The sequence below is a fragment of the Odocoileus virginianus genome, chromosome 30, assembly GCF_023699985.2.
Source record: "Odocoileus virginianus isolate 20LAN1187 ecotype Illinois chromosome 30, Ovbor_1.2, whole genome shotgun sequence".
NCBI classification, from domain to species: domain Eukaryota; kingdom Metazoa; phylum Chordata; class Mammalia; order Artiodactyla; family Cervidae; genus Odocoileus; species Odocoileus virginianus.
The window spans coordinates 38145118-38167882 of NC_069703.1; the positions used below are offsets into that span (position 1 = coordinate 38145118).

Genomic DNA, 22765 nt, shown 5'->3' on the forward strand with positions numbered 1-22765 from the left:
GGCCCCTTTTTATTGGGAGGTGAAGGTAATGGAAGTACCCTCAGGGCGGATTTCCCTGTAGAAAGGTTCATTTTTTTCCTCTCACCATCTTCATCACTCTTTAAAACAAATCTCTTAATCTAGGAAGAACAAGTGTCAGAAGTGTCAAGATTTCTAAAAGTCAAGAATTTCATGGTAGAATTATTCCTAAAAGCAAGAACAACTCAACTCTTTCCTTTTATCATTCCTAGACACCCGGCATGGGCTGGCATGGTTCTCCAACAGCCAGGATGCAAGGTATTTAGGGGAAAAACCAGGGCGACATTTACGCCAAGCAATCTCGGTGACTTGGCTTTGAATGTCACACAGGTCGGACACCAGGATAAGCATCAAACCAAGCTTTAAAACCATTTTCCCCCCTTTTTAAACCTCTCGTGTGATTTGGTATTGGGAAATGGGGTCAGACTGACATCTACTATTTCTCTACAGAGATATATAGCGTCAGCACTGGCCACACGACCTTTCCCACACTGTCTCTGAGGTCTGCTTTCAGTCCCTTGGCCAGCCTCTCTCCCAAGACTGACAAAGGCTGACTGAAAAGTTGCTTTGGTAATGTGCACAAATTCTCTGCCTGGCCTTCCCCACTCCCATGAAATGTCCAGTTCTTAGTCATGACCTTCGAATCAATGCTCTAGAGGCAAAGGACTCCTAAGACCACTTTTCTTCCCTTTCCAGTCTTTCCTTTGAGGCTCTCAGACATCGTAAGGGCACTAGAAGCCATGGGCTTTATTTTCCAGACCACTCTGGTCACCTTATTTAAACTGCTGAGCCTCTAAATTTTTCTTTTTTTCAGCAAATTTTAATCACCAGATGGTGGTACTTTAAAGTAGCTGATTAGCAGTGGTATTGATTTAAGCCACACAGCCAGACTTCGGGGGTACGAAAGGTGTCACACCAGAGCTGTCAGAATGCTGCCCCCAGTTGCCCAAACTCTTCAAAGAATGCTACCAAGAGGACAAAAGCAGCACCTACCGAGAAGGCTTTTCTTTGGATTCCACAAATTCTTGACCCATCTTCATTTTCTCCCACTCTTCCTTACGTGTCTTGATTTTACGTGGGTTTACATTTCCTCGATTTGGATTATCTTTCTTTTCTTTCTATAATGAAAAGAAACAGAAACGCTTAATAAACATTTCCCAAAGTTCTTCATTAAAATTCCACCCACCTTCATGGATATACACCCTAGAGATAATCTGCCTAGACAACACACAGTAACCACAGAATTTACAAAACTGCTGGGTTTAGAGTGACCTAGAGGTCATCTAATCCAAACCACCTCCTGGGCTCAAACACATTTCTTCAGTCCCATACTCAAATACCTGTAGCAATGGAAATCCACCACCTTTTTGGGTAACTCATTCATGTTTTTGAGCAACTCTAACTGTTAGGAAATTAATAAATAGCTATTTATTATTCGTTGTGCCACAAAGGTCAGTCAAGAGAGAAGAGAAATAATGACAGCCAAAGATATCTGGGACAGATATAAGGAAATAGTTAAAAAACAAACCCAAACAACTGATGGATTCTTCAGCTTGTGCAGTTGCATTAGCCCCTGGTGCTCTCTTAGGCCTCCCAGCAGCCATGCTAATGGGATTGTGAGGTTGCAACTGCTAGGTCATATGCTTACACACATCACTGGGAGTATAAGGGGAGGGGAGCATCTGTACCAAAACTAGGCCTATGCCCCCACCCCTGCCCCGCCCGCCCAACCAGTAGTCAAGGTGTTAAACCGCTCCTGTTGCAAATCAAACACTATAGAGCCATGTGCTGATCTCTGAGAAATGAGCTGCAGAGCTGGCGCAGAAGGGACTAGCCTAGCTTGAGTGTCCAGCAGAGTCAGGTGCAAATTGCAAGAGAAATAAATGGTGAATAGAAAAGTCAATTTCTAAAACTCAGCCTGAATATACTCAATTGTTAATAGCACTGGGGGGAAGAAACACATTTTTGGTGTGATTTATACTTTCATCTTGGTTGTGCTCGGAGTGGACACATTTTTTTAAGAGTCTCACCTGGCATCCAAGCAAGTAGCCGCTCAGAATGATTACTTCACGTAAGACTGGCTTCCTTTTTATCCCCCCTCCACACTCGTGCCTACTGATGTGTAGAACAGAAGCCCCTTTCCCTCACCCTATGCTTTCTCTTCTCTTTCATGATATCCTTGGTGTCCTGCAGCATCTTCTCCTTCCAAAGATCAAAGAAGTACGAAGGGTCTGTGTAGAATTTGAGTGCCTCTTTCCCATCGTCCCTGGGATAGAAATGAAGACAAGTAGCTGTCAGTAGACAGATGAGCTCCCAACCAAATCCAATATTCCAAACACCTACCAGTTAGCAGTTTTTACACTGAGGAATCAAGAAGTCATTCAAATCGACTGCATATTTCCTCCTCTATACCAGCATTCCAAAGCCCCCGAATGGCATGGCACCTCTTCATTATCTAGCTTTTTAAGAACTGTAGCCTTACTTTCAATTCCTGGTGGAGGAATCTGCATGGTGAGGGCAAGAACGGGTTACAGCAGCAGGGATCCTGATTATGTCTAATGATCTCCAGGGCTGCAGACATCTCCCCGAGGACATTCTGATATCTTGGGACATCAGATGGGATTTCTGCCACTGGCTCCCCTATCACCATCAACTGCCCAGGACTCTCCAGCAAGCATTAATGGCCTTCCACCCACCCAAAACCTGTGTACACATGTACAGCTTTACATGTGTACAGATGCATGTATATACACACATGAATGTGTATTATGCGTGCAGCTGTCATTCCTCTGTAAATACAAGCAACCACAGCATCTCACCTACTGGAGGCGCTCAGCATCCACCCCCCATCCCCCAACCACAAGGGGGCCCCAGTGAGAAAAGACGCCAGCTGTTTATGACCACAAGATTTAATTACCATCTCTTAGTGGCTGTGACAGAATAGGGTGAGCTGATGAGTGTCAGTGTAAGGGTCATCCGCCAGATTCAACGACCCTGGCTGGCATCCTGCACTTTGGCATGGCTAAGACTCTCCCACTTTTCAGAAAGCATGCATTTAGGGATGGATAGTTATTTTAACACTATTCTGAACTAAAATGAATTGGAAAGGTAATTCTTTTCTGACCTCCAATCCTATCACAATACACAGAAACCAGTTCCAATCAAGCACTAATGATTTTTATATTAAATCTTGTTCTGAGTTAGCCACATCACTCGTTTCTGTTAGGCTAAATCCAGAATACTGAGAAGAGAATGTTAAAAAGGAACATACCCTACATTAGCTGAAAAATTTACTCGTCTTACCATACTCCGTTAGATATTATCAAGTGTGTAATCCCTTCCTCTCTTACAAACCCTCTGCCCAGATCCAACCAGACTCAAGGATGGAGGCTCAAGAGTCAGATCTCTGCCCTGCTATGTTAGCTGACCCCTTTGAGAGCCAAGGGGCAGACATAATTTCACACAGTAATAACAAAGGAGAGGTACCACGCACTTTCTCTGCATCTGTGTGAGAAGTGGCCATGTTCATATTCTGGCTCTCTGGATCAGGTGGGTGTCCTTGAATTTCACACACACACACACATTCTACTTTGCAGTGCACCCATGTCTCACAGAAGACATCTGCCTCCAGCTATCTGTAATTACTTTTACCTGTTCCAAAGATATTTATGGATGCGCCCAAGATAAATATTCGCTTTCTGTCCCTGCTTGGAAGTTTTTTTTGCACGATAACACTACCAGACCAGACCACTAGAGGGGAGGGGCTTTAAGCTGTCTATAAGGCTACCTTTTTCAAGTCCAACCATAGCACCGTAGGGCCTTTCACAGGGGAATGTTGAAAGGATGTTCAAAACAAAGTGAACGACACTCATTTGGAAGAATGCCAATTACTCCTTAGGCTCTGGAAGGACCCTCAGGGCCCAGAGAAGCCAGTCCACAAGGCTGGCCCCACTAACACGCCCAAACATCTGGTAATCTAGTGGTTTCAGAGTAAGTGGGAGCCTTGCTAAAATGTTGCCCCTGGGATGCAAGCTATAGGACTGCCTTGTAACAAAGTCTTTTTGGTTCTATAATAACTAAATTCCTTGGATAGAGTCCAAGATGGACCTGGCTTATACCAAATTAAACTCTGCAGCATAAATGCTACAGCAAACTTTCAATATTATATATTATATTCACTCATATTATACATGAGTTTCAGAAACCAACCAGCAATAAGTGACACCTATTTATATGTGTAAACGTTAGCTTCTTCCACCACAAGCAACTCTGGCGTAGGTAGTACACTTTTTGCTACAATCCTCTGACGTATACATCTTTAAAAAGATAATCTAGTGTTGTTAGCCACAGGCTGAAGAGGGGAGAAGCTAGCCAGGTTACCTGTAAGGGGTAAGATTGTTGAGAGGTGGAGGAGTATCACAGGTGTTGTATGTTTCCAAAACAGGTATGGGGAGAGAGTTTCTGTCAAAGAGCTTCTGGTCTTGAACAGTAGAGCTTCTGAAGGCCTTTCGGGTGTTGATTCCTTGTAGTGATACTGAAAGAAGATGGAAGGCATTAGAAAATGGACGACAGGCTATCTGAGCAAACACTGAGTCACACCAGCCGGAGAGGCCTCAGCTGCTGCATTTCTTGGCTGCGGCTGTCTGCAGCCAGGTTTTTTTTTTTTTTCCTTCTCCCCCTCTGGGGAAGCCCCACAAGGCTGTCAGCAGCCCAGCCATTTCATGACTGAACAAAACGAGGCAACACAAAGGTTTACTATGTGGCCAGATCTAGCAGGCCCCTCCTTAGGAGGATCGAATCTTCCAAGTACTTTTATGGTAGCAAAACACGACTGGGGGGAAGGGGAATTTGAGAAAAAGAGAATTGGGGAAATCAGAGAAAGGGAGTGTGTGGAGGTGTGGTAGAGATGAAAAGGTTTCTTCACATCACCCAGGTTTGTATCATTTCAAAGAAGAACTCCATAGGTCTCTGTGATTCCCCCCCTCACTTTTTTATAAATCAGGGGAAAAAATTCTAAGCAACTGCTCAGCAGAGCCTGCAAATGCTGAGCTCAGCTTCCTTACCTTCTTCTTCCTTGGGATCCAGCTGAGTGACTTTAACTTGTAGGCGGTCGACCCTCTCAGCAAGGGAGCTTACCCGAGAGGCAAAAGTATTTGCCTGAGTAAAGAGCTCTCCAAAAATGTCCTCGGCATATTTACCTGAGAGAGCAAAGAACCAAGTCACTAGTGCATAAAAGTGACAAAAATGGTCAGAAAAACTGGCTACTAAAGACTGTACTCCCCACCTCCCAAAAACACACACGGACCCCGCCTCTCTAAGATGGTTCAGGCTACAGGAAGAGCTTGTTCTTGGAGACAGAGACAGACCCTCCAGAGCCTGGGCAGCCTTCAACGTGCTCTGTAACTAAGAGTCTTCTTGGCAAACTGAGCTGCCAGGAAACTCAAAGCAAGCTGAATAAAATCAAAAGGTGTGATACAAAGAAACACCCTAGAAGAGTGGGTAGCATGTCTACACATTTGCCTACAGCCCTTAGCTGTTCGCTGTTCTGTAAAAGCACCCTATGAGAGTGGTTCTGGGAAACAAATTGTGAGTTAGTTAGTTAGTGTTTACAATTAACATAAAAAATAAGAAGTTACACCCTCAATGGAGCCCCAAAAAAGTACGCTTAACATCCATGATGAGGTGTGGTATCTGTGAGAGGCCTTGAACTGTCACTAACAACTCCTAGCAGAGACTAACAACTTCTTCTAAGGGGTGAAAAGGTGACTTTACGATTTATAAACTACAATTTTGAAAGTCTTTGCTTTAGGTTATAATTCTTCAAATCTACATCTCAGGGAACAAGTGGAAAGCTGAAACATTCAAGCTCTCCCTGAAAAACAACATACCAGTGGTCTCATTCCACAATGTCTTGTTTTTTAGAAAAAGAAAGAGCTCCGTACTTTCAACCCTGGAATGCAAGGAGAATCTGCAGCCAAAGAAACATAACAGCAATCTGACACTACCTCCATACTGTCATTCCAAGCCACAAAGCACATTCTTGCTAGGAATGAAAAGTGGTGCATACGAATAAATATACCATCTGAGTGTGTTACTTGCAAGGTGAAGGCAGGCGTAAGTGACTGCGCCCAACCAACAGATCATTTCTTTGAGAATTATTTAAAGTAGATCTGATTTTTAGCTTCTAAACTATATTTATGCTTAGTCCACACCCGAGGGGGAAAAAATTAGTTCAAAGGCCAAAACTTCACCTTCAGGGTGAACTGCAGCTCACTCACCTTCCTGGTGTAACCTGAAGAGTAAGCATAAGACCAATCAACAGCATATTCTGGATTGCTAGTAAATTTAGTCAATAAGAAGTTTCTAATCAAGGAAGAAGCAAGTCTTTGCATACTGAATGGTTCTGTGATCTAAACAACGATGGGAAGCCCTGAGCTCAAAGGACTCAAACTGGCTAACAAATTGCATTTCCATTGTGCAGGTTGAAGATTCCTATCTGATCCCTGTCCATAAAACGGCTAAGTTCCTATAAGAATCATACTGTATTGACTCACAGATACAGAGAACAAACTAGGGGAGAGAGGGAAGAGGAAAGGGACAAGATGGGCTACTGGATTAAGAGGTACAAACTACTAGGTAAAAAATAAATTCAAAAAGCTATAAGGATATATTGTAGAGCACAGGGAATATAGCCAACATTTTATAATAACTATAAATGGAATATAACCTTTGACAATTGTGAACTACTATGTTGCACACCTGACACATATAATATTGTAAATCAACTATATTCAAAAAAACAAAAAACAAAAGCCATACTGTATCATGCTTACCTAGGTAATGAAAAACTGACTGAGAAACACACAACATTAGTATGGAAAACAAACCGGGCTCAAAAATATCTGTTAACCAACCAACTCTCCTGGAGGAAAAGAAAACCCAAGTCAACTCCCCCTTAGATCACCGAAAGGAAGTGCCCGGGACCTGCCGTGCTCCTCAGGACAGGCGCAGTGACGGCAGGAGCAGAGCTCAGTGAGTTAAGATAAAAATCACACAAAGAACTCCACCATACAAAAATGGTGACACTGAGAAGGCTACTTGATAGGGCAATGAGGGGCGTAAAGGCTTCCCCATTGTCAAGTTAGGTCAGGACTTAACCATACTCAGAACTCAAGATAATACATGGAAGAAGCAACAGTCGTCAAACCGGAAAGTCTGAATTTAAGTCTCAGTTCTTTCTCTCTATACTTGTCTTACTGACTCTTCACCAAGGCTCTTCTCAGCCTCAGTTTCATCATCTGTGAAATGGGGACAACTGTATCCATCACACCAAGTTGTCACAGGACTAAATGAGCCCAAAACGTAAACAGTTATATATTTGAGATTCTTCCTTATACTGATGACTTTTAAGAGTCTCAATATCTCGGTATCTTAAGACTTATGCTTGAAAATGAAAATGAAATTCGCTCAGTTGTGTCCGACTCTTTGCAACCCCATAAACTACACAGTCCATGGAATTCTCCAGTCCAGAATACTGGAGCAGGTAGCCATTCCATTCTCCAGGGGATCTTCCAATTTAAAATATAATTCCAGTTGGTAATGTGATAGCCCTGCTCTATAAGTACTAAAAAGTACTCCAACCTCTGAAAACAGGAGTGTGATGCTTAAATATCTTGTTCAGAGATAAATTTCACTCATTCAGATTACCAAGACAGATCTACTATCAAATCAGGACATTTGTAATAGACATCTATCTCATTCTGCAAAAGATACCTTAGCAGTAGAATTTTTCAAATGAAAAACAAATCTTTTTAAAGACCCAAGAGGAGGTTCCATTCTCCTAGGTGGTCAGAATACCGATTCAGAAGCACTGGTTGGCTGGCTGGGCCCACATTTTCTAAGACATGGCAACCTAATATGTGAAACGCCAATCTTACTGCCCTGAGGGAAAATAAGAATTCTGGATATGCTATCAGGGGAGCAATCCATGGCTGTGAAATTTTTAGTTTTGTGCTTCATGCATTCCATAATCAGACTTTCCCTACTAGACCAAGCACTTCCAGCTAGAGTATATAATACACGAGGTCAAGGTCATGGGCCCGAAGTACACAGGAGCCCATTCCTGCACCCCTCTCTGCTGGATGTAATCCCAGTCATCTTTCAAGGTTCGCTTCATACGTAACCTCTTCTGTGAAGCTTTCTCGACTCTCCCTATTCCTGCTATGTTCCCACTCCCCACAGGAAAGACTCCTTCTTTCCCTGTATTCCCTGTGCACTGGCAGCATGGAAGGGCGGGAAGCACAGAAGCACGAATCATCTAGCAAACACTTACTGAGCTCCTACGGGTGCCGAGTACTATACACGATAGACACTGGGGTTCAAGAAAACAACACATGATTTCTGCCTTCAAAAACCTTTTAGTTTAGTATAGGAGACACAGATAATTTTCAATATAATGTGGCAGGTAATAATACAGGCAAGTAATAGGATCTCAAAGATCTGCTACAAAGATGGCAAGGGCTCTCTAGCAGTGGGAACAACAGAGGCACCGTGCGAAAGTCTGAAGAGTATATGGTCTGTCTCAGAAGCTATCCCCCCTTCTTTTTTCCTTTTTTAATTTTAAAAGAATCTCTTAAAAAGACTGTAAAATGGGAGAAGATGGATTGCAGAAAATGAGGCTGAAAAGAAAGGTAGGTCTTAAAGTCTTGAATGCCAAGCGAAGGAATTTAAAATTAAATAATTCCATAGTGAGGAAGACAGAAGATAAAATACAGAGCTAACATTTATGCTCTTATTTTAAAAACATTTTTTAAATTGCAAAAGTTAACACAGAGTTAACTTTTAAAAATTTAAACAATTCAGAATCATGAAGTAAAAAGTCAGATTTTAGTTTTAGGCAGACCACTCTGGCAAGAGTATATAAGTTTAAGATTTAAAAGATTTTACACAATTTTTAGGTTTACAGTTTAAAGGGCTTGATCAGAGAAAGGGAGGCCAGAGGTGGGCTAAGAATCGTTTAGTGAGTGTTCAATTGGGCTGCCCTGGTGGCTCAGCGGTAAAGAATCTGCCTACAATGCAGGAGCTGCAGGAGACGTGGTTTAGATCCCTGTGTCGGGAAGATCCCTTGGAGAATGGCACAGCAACCCACTCCAGTATTCCTGCCCGGAGAATCCTTGGGACAGAGGAGCCTGGCAGGCTACAGTCCACAGGGTCGCAAAGAGTCAGACATGACTGAAGAGACTTAGTACGGCACAGCAAAGGTCTAACACAGGGCAGTCCTGGGAGAGACAGGGAGCCAGGGGACAAGCTCAGAAATTCTTAGGAAGTCTGACTTTGCCTCTCACTGGCTACTGAGTCTGCAGGCAAGTTACCTTACTTTTTTGAGCCTTCGTTTCTTCACCTGAAAAACAGGAATGCCAACATCTAACCTCAAAGGATTATTAAGAAGATTAAATTAGATAGTCTATATGTCAAGATCCTATTAAAACCTGGCATAAAGGAGGCAATCAACAAATATGAGATCTCTTCTCACCCTCTCTCATTCTCCCCTTATTTCTTTCTTTCTCCTCTGGTAGATTATGAGCTCCTAGCAGGCAGAGACCACTTCTTATTATTGCTGTATCCTCTCAGCATCTGGCACATAAAATATGTTCAATACATGTTTACTGGATGAATAAATGGTCAGCTAGTTCTACAATGTGAGAAAATCTTGTTTCCATAAACACAGGCCAACCCTGGCCCTCAGATGAGCTTCCTCAAGATAGGAGTGGCCTGATCACAAGTGGGAGATCACAAGCAATGGCATCCAGCAACACTACCCTGGAGAAACACCTGAGAGAGACCACAACTGCTGAGAGAGAAGAAGACGCATCATTAGCTAGATGTCCTTTGTCCTACAGAGAAGGAACCCGCGTGTGACTGACTTCCACCCATTTGGCCTTCTCAGGGTGACAGAGCAGAAACGATGCTTTTAAGAAGCAGTGAGGCTCTCTGCAGTCTTCATGTGCTTCCCTGTCAGCTGTACTGCTGCGGCACTGCTGTCAACGTTCCTTTGTGTAAGACAGACACTGGCAGGGCTTCATTTCTTTCCTGACGCCCCATCCAGGTTTCCCTAAGCCCTGGATCAACTGAGACGGCCTCTGAGCTGGGTGACGGCTTAGGAATCTCAGACTCCATACATCATCTGGTCACAGGCCTCTATCTCCTCAGGCCCCTAATTCCAAGGCAGGGGCTATTACTATCGGGGGGCGGGGGGTGGGGTGGGGGGGTGGGATGCACGCTTTCTTGATATTACACTGCTTTCATGAAAGGCAGTGATGCGACAGGAGGGTTAAATGTCTGAAATAATTCACACTAAGATTCTTTTGCTAAGGAAGATCACTAAAATGGCATTTTGACAGAGGTTCTTATGAGAGCTAGAATGGCACTAGACAAATGCAGAGCCTATCCAAGCATCTGCCTTTCCCGTATCTCGGCTCCAAGTAAACAAAATCCACTCAATTCAGAATGAAATCCAAACCCAAGCATGCACCTCACTCAAGGCGGTCTCATTCATTCTTATCAATTAAAAAAAAAAGAAATTACAGTTGAGCTGGCTTTCCCTCAGCTTCAAAATAGACTAGGTTAACCCCCATCTTCCTCCTAGAGAAGAATGGCTCCAGCTACGATCTGTGTCACTGTGTTCACACAGCTTGCAAAACTCCCAATACCCCAGGGACTACAGAAGTAATTTGTACCCTGAACTTGGACCTGGGGGCTTGCAGCACAATTAAATGTGTACCAGGGTAGACAAGTCAGCCAGAATCTCTCTGAATGCGTGTTTGCTTTACTCCTCTTTGTGAAGAAAGGTGGGAGGGGGAGGGTAGATAAAGACTATTGGTACATTTGAGGCGTCAACAAAGTCAGGCTACATGGAATAGCTTGTGCAATTACAGGCACATTCCCCAACCCAAGATACTGCTCTGTGAACCTCCCACTTTACACAGAGAATTCTGCTCTGTCATTCCATCTGCAGTTTCTGCTGCAGCCCTTCCTGCCACCCTTCCCACAGATTTCTTTTGAAGCAGGTGGAGGGGGAGGTGGAGGGAACCTAGAGGGTGGTGGTAGATGAAGAAAGGGTTGAGGGGAAGAATCTGTATAAAAAGAAGCCTCTCTTTGGGGAGGGGTGAGGGTGGGATAAATTTTCGCACTACCTAGGGAAGGCAGATGGGGGAGAAATAGGAACACGGAGGAGAAGGGGAGGAAATAAAGAGCACCAACGACCCCTGAGGGCAAAGCACAGGCTCTCTGCGGCACTCACTCAGGCTGCCCAGCTGTCGGATGACATTTGCCAGGGTGATGTTGGTCATGCATTCCAGCTCGCTCCTAACGCTAGGCAGCGTCTGACGGCACAGGTGCCTTGGCTCGATGTTCCTCGTTACTAACGGCATGGTGGACCTGCTTCAGGCAATGTTCTGAATGATGAAAAACAACCTAAAAAAGAAATAACAGGAAAGTATTACTCAACCACAAATTCCAGGCACACCAAGGCTGTGTGAGTCGTTTTTCCTTTTGTCTTGCTCTGATCTAAACAGCTTCTAAAAATCTCTCCCTCTCTCTTTTTTTTCATTTTTTTACTGTTTTAAGCTCCCCCCGCCATCACACCCCCCCTTTTACAGGTTTGCTATTAGAGCCTTACTGGATAAGTTTAGAAATTCTGAACTGGTGACTGCTGGCTGAGGGTACACAGGCAGCATAAAAACCTAAAAACCCTAAAATAACAAGTATGCTCCAGCTAACAAAAGTCTCTAGAGGCAGGGACGCACGGTCAGAAAACAGCCCATTCAGCAGGTCCTGGAAGGTATAGATCCTAACCTGGGGGTGTCCACAATTAGAACAGATCAGATTTCAGATGATCAATTATAAGAATCAAAAATGAGCTTCTGTCATCTGATAGTTTCCACACGAAATTACATTGCCAAGTGATTCCACTGATCTACATCAGGACATAACTTCTCCAGTTCTTCCCTGATGGAGGACTCTTATATACAACTAAATACTGTCAGTATCTATTAAGACTACCAAAGTTCAGTCTGTAAAATTGACAGAATGAAAGAATACTAAGGAAAATTTTACATGTTCAATATATCAAACATGATGCCAAGCACACTGTGCTGTAAGATTCCCTAGTCCTTTCTCTTCTACTCACAGCTCCCTTTCTCTCTCCCTTCCGGTTCAACACACCTGGCCCAAAAGGCTCATGAGACAGCAGGAAGTGTCTGGAGCAGATCCGGAAACCTTCCAGTTACGGTTTCTTATCCTGTCAGCTAAGCCCCTTTCCCTAGGAAATCCCCCAGCACTTTAGATTCACGCTGAGCTATTGTTTCAGAGTTAGATTACCAAATTCCTAACTTTACAAGGACAGGAGAAGGTTTTTTATCCAACAAAATGGATATGAATATAGCCAAGGCACACCGGGCTGGAACTGTTCACCTATCTTGTGAAACTAAAGAAATCTAAAGCAGCCTAAAGGTTTTTGTGCTAGGGAAAATGGCAAATTAAATGGTAAAGCATAAAGGTAATATACTCAAGTCCCCAAGACTGCAAACACCTCTTAAAAAAATACAAACATGCACACATAAAAACAAATCCACATAGGTTTACTTACATTGAATCTTAAAACACCAGTTCATCACCAAAAAAGTTGATTGTGAACACAAAATGCTTAAAGCAAGCTATACATCATAGAACTTAAAAGTGAACCAACATATTGTCTGACCAAAAGAAAAAAAAGCCCTTCAGCTCAAAGAGGGAGTAGAACCCTTTGGAACAGACTGCTCCTTGTTATGGACATTCTGATCTGCTAAGAGTAAAAATAAAACAGGAAGCCAGCAGCTTGGGGAACAAGATTTCCTGTCACCAACAGCAACAGCCCAAGAACCAAGAGAATCAGCTGTTTGCTCATAACTTTGAACCTCCCTTTAATAGTCACTGTGTGGCAGCTGGGCCTATCTTTGGGGTGCAGAGGTGTTTCCTGAATATTTGTCTACTGTCTAAGGAAATAATTTTCATTCTGTTCCTCAGCTAACTTCCCCTTTGATTCAACATATTTTCTAATCCAAACTCTGGACTTTCCCTTCCAGTCTAGCGATTCTCCTCTTTTACATAAATGTAAAGGGTATTGGGTACTAACATGCAAGCTTCAGTAACTAACTCAAACTGAAAAAGAGTTTAGAACAGAAAAGGAGACAAGGGGTTACACATAAAAGAAGCTCACAGGGCTCGGCATCCTCTGGATGGCCTCAGATTCCCAAAATTTCAAGCTTGCCAGAAGAACCAAAAATTCAGGGTACAGCGAAAGATGACAGAAAATAGCCCCTATGGCTCCCACCCTGAGCAATCATTTCAGAACTTGTTCCAGCGTCTTAGAGGAGCTACAGGAGCCAGATGCCCTTGAAATTCTGTGTCGAATGGCTACTGACAGGGCATTCCAGACATTTTCTTTGGACACCTAATGGAAACTGGATTCCAAATAGCTAGGTAAATGTCAGATGGGGGTGAAGCTGGGGAAGCCACTCTTAACACCTTGGTACTTTAGCATTTATGTTTTCCCAAGTTCCTTGGGTAAGAAGACACAAATGGAGTCAACCCTGTGTCATCCGGAGGTGGCAGGGGGAGCAAGTTTTCAATACCAAGATAGCTAGCTACGTCTTGCCAAAAAAACCCAGCTCCCACATCGAGCTAGAGTAATCAAAAAATTTCAGTATTCAATATCCATAAAGACAAAAGAAATGGAAAAGTGAATCTCCTACTAAAAAAAAAGTCCTTTTACATGTTTCAGAGTCACCAAAGAAAGACAAGATTCCTTATTAAATGGAATTACCCACATCACTGCTCACTTTTCTGCAAAAGAAGTATGGAATTACGCACAATCTGAACCAAAATACTAACTTAACCAAGAAAGAAATCCTACATTCCAGTGAACATAAACTTGGAAATGAGGCAAAGACTTCCAAGGGTCTTGACTCAACTCAGCTTTAAGTTGTGGAGTTGAGACATACTTGGCTTAGTGCCCTGAGTCTTGACACCTTACTAGCTGTGTGATCTTGGGCAATTTTCCTAGAGACATTAAATAATGTAACATATATAAAATGTCCACTACAGGGCTAAGAAAAAAAGGTAGTTATTTTTAGTTCAACAAACCTGAGGCAAATCCTCCTGTAAAGTCAATTTTATTCACTGACAAATATTTTGAAACACTTTTAACAATGGACATATTATGTAGTAGAACGCAGTATTCACATAAATTTAAAGATGAAACCCTAGACATCAATGAAATTTGTGAGTTCTTTTTCTGGAAACTGCTCCCAGCCATGTTGCTGGATCTCTTGAAGAACATACATTCGCTCTCCTCTACTCTTTTACAATGGGTTCCTCATCTGACCCACAGAACAGAGAAAAGGATTAGAGTGACTGTTTTCTCCATTCTCATCAAGAGTGTAAACAACTAGTACCATTCCAGATGCACTGGAGAGAAGCTAATGCATTATATACAATGGATGCCTAATGGCATTAGGGCTTAATGTCCTCATGGGAATTCAGTTGAGAAAAGCTCCTCGATCATCAGTAGTCATTTAGTGGAAAATTGGAGCACTGGGTGTTGAGGAACCACTAAATTAAGGAAGTGACATGGTCAAATCTGCATTTTTAGACAAATAATTCTAACAGAAGTAGGAAGCTGTATTTGGGCAGAAGACTGGAGGTAAGAAGACCAGTTGGGAAACTCTTCCCAGGATGAGAAGGAAACAATAGAATGGAGAGGCCCACCACAGCTAGCAAATAAGAACTGAGAAACCACAGACAGTTTGCAAGGGTGAGTCCAATCCTTCAGCCCTATCTGTAGCTCTCCCCTGATTGTTTTGTACAAAGTGATAAATGTATGTTTCTTTATTAAACATATTATGCGGGAGTTCCCTGGTTGCCTAGTGGTTAGGATTTGGCGCTGTCACTGCTGTGGCCTGGTTGCAATCCCTGATCAGGAAACTGAGATCTTGCCATTTATAAAAAAATTTTTTAAATAAAAGAACTATGAAAAGAACTAAATGCTAATGCCAGTAATGAAGGGACAGTTGAAGAAAACCAAGAAAGTAGTCATTCTTAGCTAGAAAAAGAAGTTTTGGACACATGAAAAGTGGAATGTCTTGTCTTTATAGAATCAGTAAAAGTTCTTTTTCAGTTATACTTTACTTTGATTAGAAAAATTATACACTATAGTGATATTTGCTAATTTGGGGGTTTGAGAAGGTCTTACCTTCAGGGATGTTACATAGGAGAGGAATTAAATTAGAACCACTGGGAAGATAAAAGTTATAGGGATGTAGATTTCAATTAAGTTAGTCCCTTTTAATTAGAGCTGTCCTATATTAGAATGGGTTCTCTTCAGAGGTGATAAGTTCCCCAGTATCATCCCCTGGATACCAGGTATTAGACATGTTGGGGGAGAGATTCCTAGACTGTAAGAAGATATGGAGAGGTCAGATTGGATGACTTATACAATGCCCTCTAAATCAAAGATGACAGAATTCTCACTCTGGGCTTCAGTTTCCTCATTTGCAAAATAAAAGAACTAAGCCAAATGATCTTTAAGAATTTCTAAAATTCTTGGATTTGCTGGACTTTGGCCACCTGATGCGAAGAACTGACTCAATCAAAAAGACCCTGATGATGGAAAAGATTGAGGGCTGGAGGAGAAAGGGGCGACAGAGGACGAGATGGTTGGATGGCATCACCGACTCAATGGACATGAGTTTGAGTAAACTCCAGGAGTCGGTGATGGACAGGGAGGTCTGGTGTCCTGCAGTCCATGGGGTCGCAGAGTCGGACACGACTGAGCAACTGAACTGAACTGAAAGCTGCCATAACCTCCAATTGGCCAGCAGTCACCTGCATTTTGAACATAAGGCCAGGGGAGGCCTAGGGACTGTAGAGATGGGTGGATCATGTCCACGAATCAAACTCTCCTATAGATCTAGAATGGTAAAAAGGACATTCCAGACAGTGCCCTGGGGTTAAGTTAATTACACTCTGGGAGCCTCCCAAGCCAATCTGGGGGTGGCTACCCAAAGATGTAAAAAAAAAAAAGGACTTCTGTTTGGGGAGGGGGGAACCAGTTAAAGACATCCAGTCAGACTCAGCAGCAACCCCCATCTTCACCCCTAGCTATTTTCAGCTTAAGGGACTTGAGAATGAGTCAGAATAAATCAAAAACTTCAACCATCCCTCCGAGCCATGGCTTGGAGTACACTGACCAGTCTGGATTGCCAGTACCATGATGGGATTCATGCTTTGAACTGGAAACTGGATGAGGTGTTCTTTGAGGTCCCTTCACAACAGTAAGAGTCTACAAGTCCGTGTATTTGAAGTTATCATGGGATATTTATATATCACATTTGGTCAGTCTTAAGGCAAAAGGAGACTCTGACATGTACCCTACACTCTGAACTCTCAACTCTGCTCCGGACAGACTGCAGAAGGAGTGGAGTGAAGCAGGTTGAGAGGGACAGATTTGGAAGCTGGAAGAAGGTAATAAAGGAAGACTGCATGTGAGGGGGAAGATGCACTCATCTGTACCCTACATTCCGAATTCCTATTAACAGCAGGGCAAAAAACAGATGACTGCTCATTCTGGCAATGACATGTATTACTAGCTGTTTATTATAAATAAATAAACAATGCTTCATTTAGAGCCATGGTCACTGATAACACCTGCAGATTTCTATGGTCACATCCCAAAGCAAGTATATCTGAGCTACAGCAATAATTATAACAACAGAAATGCTTCTCAAGGCAGTTCCTCTTTGAAACATACCCTCAAAATGCTGATCAGCAGTAGCATGGGATGAGAACATGTGGGGATATTGTATGTGTGGCAATTAGGACTTCTGCTTTTCACTTCAGCATTTCCCACTGTTCTATAGTTAACAGCACTTTGGATAGGGGCATATGAGAAGTGCCTTGCTTTGTAGACTAGTTTCCTCTTTCAGGAGATAAATTTTTTTTTCTTTTTTTTTTCTATAAATTTCTTTATGGTAAAGAATATGCATTCCACAGTGGTTCAAGAATCTCAATTGAAAAGTCAAACAATCACTTGATTTCAAAATAAAACACAACACTCAGGTTTACTGTAATCTAAGTTGGTCCATCAAAATATTTAAAGTATAAATTTATTGCTGCATATAGCAGTTCCTCACTATCATGCAACAATCACAAGGAGAAATGTCTCTTTATAGACTTAGGCATCTACCCACTTCCTGTTGAAATACAGGGTGGGGCTGAAGCTACAAATATAACCAGACTCTCTCCAAACACAAGAAATTACTGACAAATCAGTTTAGGTCACCAGAGTAATGTTCAAAAAAGCTAGCAAGATAAATGGAACTCCAAGAGTGGACAAAGAAAGTATCTGACTGGGAGAACCAAGTAAAAAAGCTTACTTGTGATCTAAAACCAGGAGAAATTACCAATTTCATAAATGAATGACACAAGCTATGGACTTACCTTCAATAAATGTAAAGTACCTTCCTGTCCTAATTTGGTTTTGGGAAAGTAGTCCAGGGGAACAGGACTTCTAAACTACAGTATCTTACTCCTTGAACATACTGCACATCTATCAAGGACCACTCACATCTGGCAATTTCATAACTTTCTATTATCTTTTAGGGGCAATACCACCTTTTTTCTTCTACTACTCTTCAGGCTCTAATCATAGCTTTGTTCTTAAAGCTAAAATTGGGGGCTAACTTCGACCTGCACAACTTCTAGTATCTTCTAGTATCAACTATTCCATAGAAAACTGCCTTTTTTGGTTGGTTTTTGTTTTGGGGTTTGTTTTGATTATTACTGTATAGTTGCTTTACAATGTTGTGTTAGCTTCTGCTGGACCGCAAAGTAAATCAGTTACACGTATACATATACCCCCTCTTCCCTGGATTTCCTTAGGTCACCGCAGAGTATTGAGTAGAATTCCCTGTGCTAACAGTTGGTTCTCATTAGTTTATCTGTTTTATACACAGAAGTGTATATATGCCTATCGCAATCCATCCCCAACCCCCCCCCGCTTCCGCCTTGGTAGCCATATGTTTGTTCTCCACATCTGTGCAATATCTGGAGAAGACCAGAATTCAAAAAGATACACGCACCCCCAATGTCCACTGCAGCACTATTTACAACAGCTAGGACATGGAAGCCACCTAAACGTCCATCAACAGAGGAATGGGGAAAGAAGATGTTGTAAACATATTCAATGGACTATTATTACTCAGCCATAAAAAGGAATGAAATTGTGCCATTTGCAGAGATGTGGATGGACCTAGAGACTGACATACAGAGGGAAGTAACTCAGAAAGAGAAAATCAAATATCATATATTAACACATATATATATGTAGAATCTAGAAAAATGGTGAAGATGAATTTATTTGCAAAGGAGAAATAAAAAAACTGCTTTTTAAATGGCCAAAATTAAGCTCTCTTTTTAAGTAAGATCCATCTGGTTGCCCAAAAGAAAATACACTTAAAATTGTGCATTGGAAACCACTTAAAACTGTGAGTTGGGTTCTAGTTCTTAGCCTAACGATGACTAGCAGTTGGGAAAAAACTTTCAATTCATCTTTCCAGTTCAGCTGTGAGCTGCACTAAAAAAAATGCTTGAGAGGTGCTATATGAAACTGAGATTTTGTTTACAAAATATTCCTAGCTCCAAAGAGAAGATTTATTCACATAAAATATTTCCTGTATCTGCATCTTTGCCTAAGTTCCCAGTTTTGAATCCACTTAAATTACACAGGGTCTGCATGGTTATCACTGATAACTTGAATAATAGACACAAAGTTCATTTTACTCTCCCAGTCTTAATTCCAATTACTAGCAAAACTTAATTCATCAAAATGGAATGGTCTGAAATATGCCAAACTATCCATCTAAAAGGTCTTACTTTTGATCCAGCAATTACACTCCTGGATATTTATTCAAAGAAAACAAAAACACTAACTTGAAAAGATACCTGCACCTCTATGTTCATTGCAGCATTATTTACAATTGCCAAGACATGGAAGCAACCTAAGTGCCAATCAACAGATGACTAGATAAAGAAGACATGGTATATATACATACACATATACATACTGGAATATTACTCATCCATAAAAAAGGAACGAAAACCTTTGGGACTGATATATACACACTACTATATATCATACAGGAAACTAATAAGAACCTATTGTATAGCACAGGGAACTCTACTCAATACTTTGTAATAATCTATAGGGAACAGAATCTAAAAAAAGACTGAACAGGGACTCCCCTGGTAGTCCAATGCTAAGACTCAGGCTCCCAGATATATGTGTACGTGTAATTGATTCACTGCGCCGTACAGCAGAAACTAACACAACACTGTCAACCCGCGACAGTGAAATTATCCCCCCCCAAAAGAATGAAATCTTGCCATTTGCAACAACATGGATGGACCTAGAGGGTACTATGCGAAGTGCATAAGCCAGACAGAGAAAGACAAAGGCTGTACGATTTCACTTATATATGGAATCTAAAAAAGAAATGAACAAATATAACAGAAATGGGCTCCCTGGTGGCCTAGGGGTTAGGACTTGATGCTTTCAGAATTGCCGTGTGTGTGCATGCGTGTGCTCAGTCACGTCTGTTTGCAATCCCATCGACTGCAGCCCGCCAGACTCCTCTGTCCATGGAATTTTCCAGGCAAGAACACTGGAGGGGGTTGCCATTTCCTACTCCAGGGGATCTTCCCAAACCAGCAATCAAACTCGAGTCTTTAGCGTCTCCTGCACTGGCAGGCGGATTCTTCACCACTGGGCCACCTGGGAAGACTGGGATTCAATGGCTGGTTGGGGAACTGAGATCCCTTAAGCTGCAAACTGTATGGCAGGGCCATAAAAAAAAAGTAACAGAAACAGAATTATAGATACAGAGAACAAACAGGTGGTTGCCAGAGGACACGGGAAAAGAAAGAAATAGGTGAAGGAGATTAAGAGGTATAAACTTCCAGTTGCAAAATAAACAAGTCAGGGATATGAAATGTACAGTATGGGAAATACAGTAACTATGATATATATTTGTATTGTAACATATCTTAACTAGACTTATCCTGGTGATCATTTTTAAATGTTTCAGAACACCAAATCATATACTGTATAATAGGAACTAACACAGAGTTGCAGGTCAATTATACTTCAAAAATAAACTCATTGAAAAAGAGATCAATTTTATAGCTACCAGAAACAGGGGGAGGGGAATTGGATGAAGGCAGTCAAAAGGTATAAACTTCCAGATATAATATAAATAAGTACCAGGGATATAATGCACAACATGATAAATATAATTAACATTGATGTATGTTATATACAAAAATTGTTAAGAGTGTAAATCCTAAGAGTTTTCAACAAACACACAAACTTTTTTTCTATTTCTTTAGTTCTGTTATCTATATGAAATGATGGATGTAAGTAAAATCATTACGCTGCATACCTTAAACATATACAGTGCTGTATGACAATTACATCTCAATAAAACTGGAAAAAATAAATGGGCGCTTACTTTTACTCTGATTACATGCATGCTACGTTGCTTCAGTCATGTTTGACTCTGTGACCCTATGGACTGTAGCCCACCAGGCTCCTCTGTCCATGGAATTCTCCAGGCAAGAATACTGGAGTGGGTTGCCATGCCCTTCTCCAGGGGATCTTTCCGACCCAGGGATTGAACCCACATCTCTTCTGTATCCTGCACTGGCAGACGGGTTCTTTACCACTGGCACCGTTATGAATAAGTGAGGAAACCTTATTCCTATCATTCGTGGGTACTCAAGTACCAGATTTCTTTCAGCTATAGTCATCAACCGAGCATTAAATTCACACAGGAGTTTAACATGAAAAACAACTCAACTGCTCTGGGACCAAAAAAACTCACAGAACAAAACCTTGTGCTCATTTCAGCAGCACATATACTAAAATTGGAACAATACAGAGAAGATTAGCATGGACCCTGTGCAAGGATGACATGCAAATTCATGAAGAGCTCCATATTTTTTTAGGAATAAAACTACCATATGACCCAGCAATCCCACTCCTAGGCATATACCCCAAGGAAATAAAAAATGAAAGAGATACATGCATCCCATTGTTCATTGCAGCACTATTTACAATAGTTAGAACATGGAAGCAACCTAGATGTCCAACAGATGAATGGATAAAGAAGTTGTGGTACATATACACAAAGGAATGTTACTCAGCCATAAAAAGGAATGCATTTGAGTCAGTTCTGATGAGGTGGATGAACCTAGAACCTATTATACAGAGTGAAGTCAGTCAGAGAGAGAGAAAGTCAGAAAGAGAAAGATAAATATCATATTCTAAAACGTATATACGGAATCTAGAAGAATGGTACTGAAGAACTTATTTATAGGGCAGCAATGAAGAAACAGAGAGCAGACTTATGGACATGGGGAGAGGGGAGGAGAGGGTGAGATGTATGGAAAGAGTAATATGGAAACTTACATGACCATGTGTAAAATAGACAGCCAATGGGCATTTGCTGTATGGCTCAGGGATCTCAAACAGGGACTCTGTATCAACCTAGAGGGGTGGAATGGGGAGGGAGATGGGAGGGAGTTCAAAAGGGACGGGATATGTGTATACCTATGGCTGATATGGACTTCCTTGATGGCTCAGATGGTAAAGCATCTGCCTACAATGCAGGAGATCTGGGTTCAATCCCTGCATTGGGAAGATCCCCTGGAGAAGGAACCCACTCCAGTATTCTTGCCTGGAAAATCCCACGGACAGAGGAGCCTGGAAGGCTACAGTCCATGGGGTCACAAAGAGTCGGACATGACCGGGCGAGTTCACTTTCACTTTCTTTCATGGCTGACTCATGTTGAGGTTTGACAGAAAACAACAAAATTCTGTGAAGCAATTATCCTTCAACAACAACAAAAAAAAAGATTAAAAAAAGCCAAAACCTAAAAAAAAAGCCAAAACCTCAACAAATGACTGCACAAGATTATCAGAAATGTGTCAATAACTCACACAAGCCCTAATAAAGTATTATCTTTTTAAAAAAGTTTTCTTTATTTACAGGCAACGAGAGAAATGAGTGACCTCCAGTTGGTGGTGGCCAAAAAACTGAGATGAGGATAGATACAAAGGCATTCCTCTCCAAGTACCTGGGCTTGAATACCCAGGAGGAAGCCTAACCTGGACATGTGCTACCATATAGGAACACAAAGTTGTTTTTTATGGGAGAATGTCTAATTCCCAGTTTACTATCTTACCCAGGGATAGAGAAAATGGAGCTAGGCTGTAACCTTTCTTTCCTGGTTCCTGCAAACAGTAGTCTACTGCACTTGGTTAATCTCCCTGCAGACGAGACATTGGAGCACCTACTGGTGGATGAGACAACGAAGCAAGTTTGAAAATGAGGAAGAAGATAATCAGGAGGAATCATACATTAGGCACTGAGTTAAGTCTCATCATCCTGCTAGCTCTCTAGCCATGCATTTTTTTCTTTTTATATGCTGTCTAGGTTGGTCATAACTTTCCTTCCAAGGAGTGTCTTTTAATTTCATGGCTGCAATCACCACCTGCAGTTACTTTGGAGCCCATAAAAATAAAGTCAGCCACTTTTCCCACTGTTTCCCCATCTATCTGCCATGAAGTGATGGGACCTTCATGCTTTGCTGG

The 22765-nt window shown here is 41.8% G+C and overlaps 1 protein-coding gene and 1 non-coding gene across 4 annotated transcripts in view; one reads left to right on the top strand and one right to left on the bottom strand.

The window, feature by feature from the left end:
* Positions 1-22765, bottom strand: part of WASF2 (WASP family member 2) — a 71732-nt gene that overhangs the window by 8622 nt on the left and 40345 nt on the right. For 2 of the 3 annotated variants that reach the window (XM_020909144.2, XM_070459006.1), the window contains exons 2-6: positions 11318-11490; positions 5082-5216; positions 4399-4552; positions 2167-2284; positions 1012-1136 (exon numbers count right to left, since the gene is read on the bottom strand). In XM_020909144.2, coding sequence (XP_020764803.2) covers positions 1012-1136; positions 2167-2284; positions 4399-4552; positions 5082-5216; positions 11318-11447 — 662 coding nt within the window. In that variant the 5' untranslated portion in view covers positions 11448-11490. Of the gene's footprint in view, positions 1-1011; positions 1137-2166; positions 2285-4398; positions 4553-5081; positions 5217-11317; positions 11491-12664; positions 12841-22765 lie in introns of those variants that run through there. The other variant, XM_070459007.1, reaches the window with a different exon arrangement.
* LOC139032283 (U6 spliceosomal RNA) lies at positions 21007-21113 on the top strand. Its single transcript, XR_011484818.1, has one exon. It is a non-coding gene; the product is annotated as a U6 spliceosomal RNA (small nuclear RNA).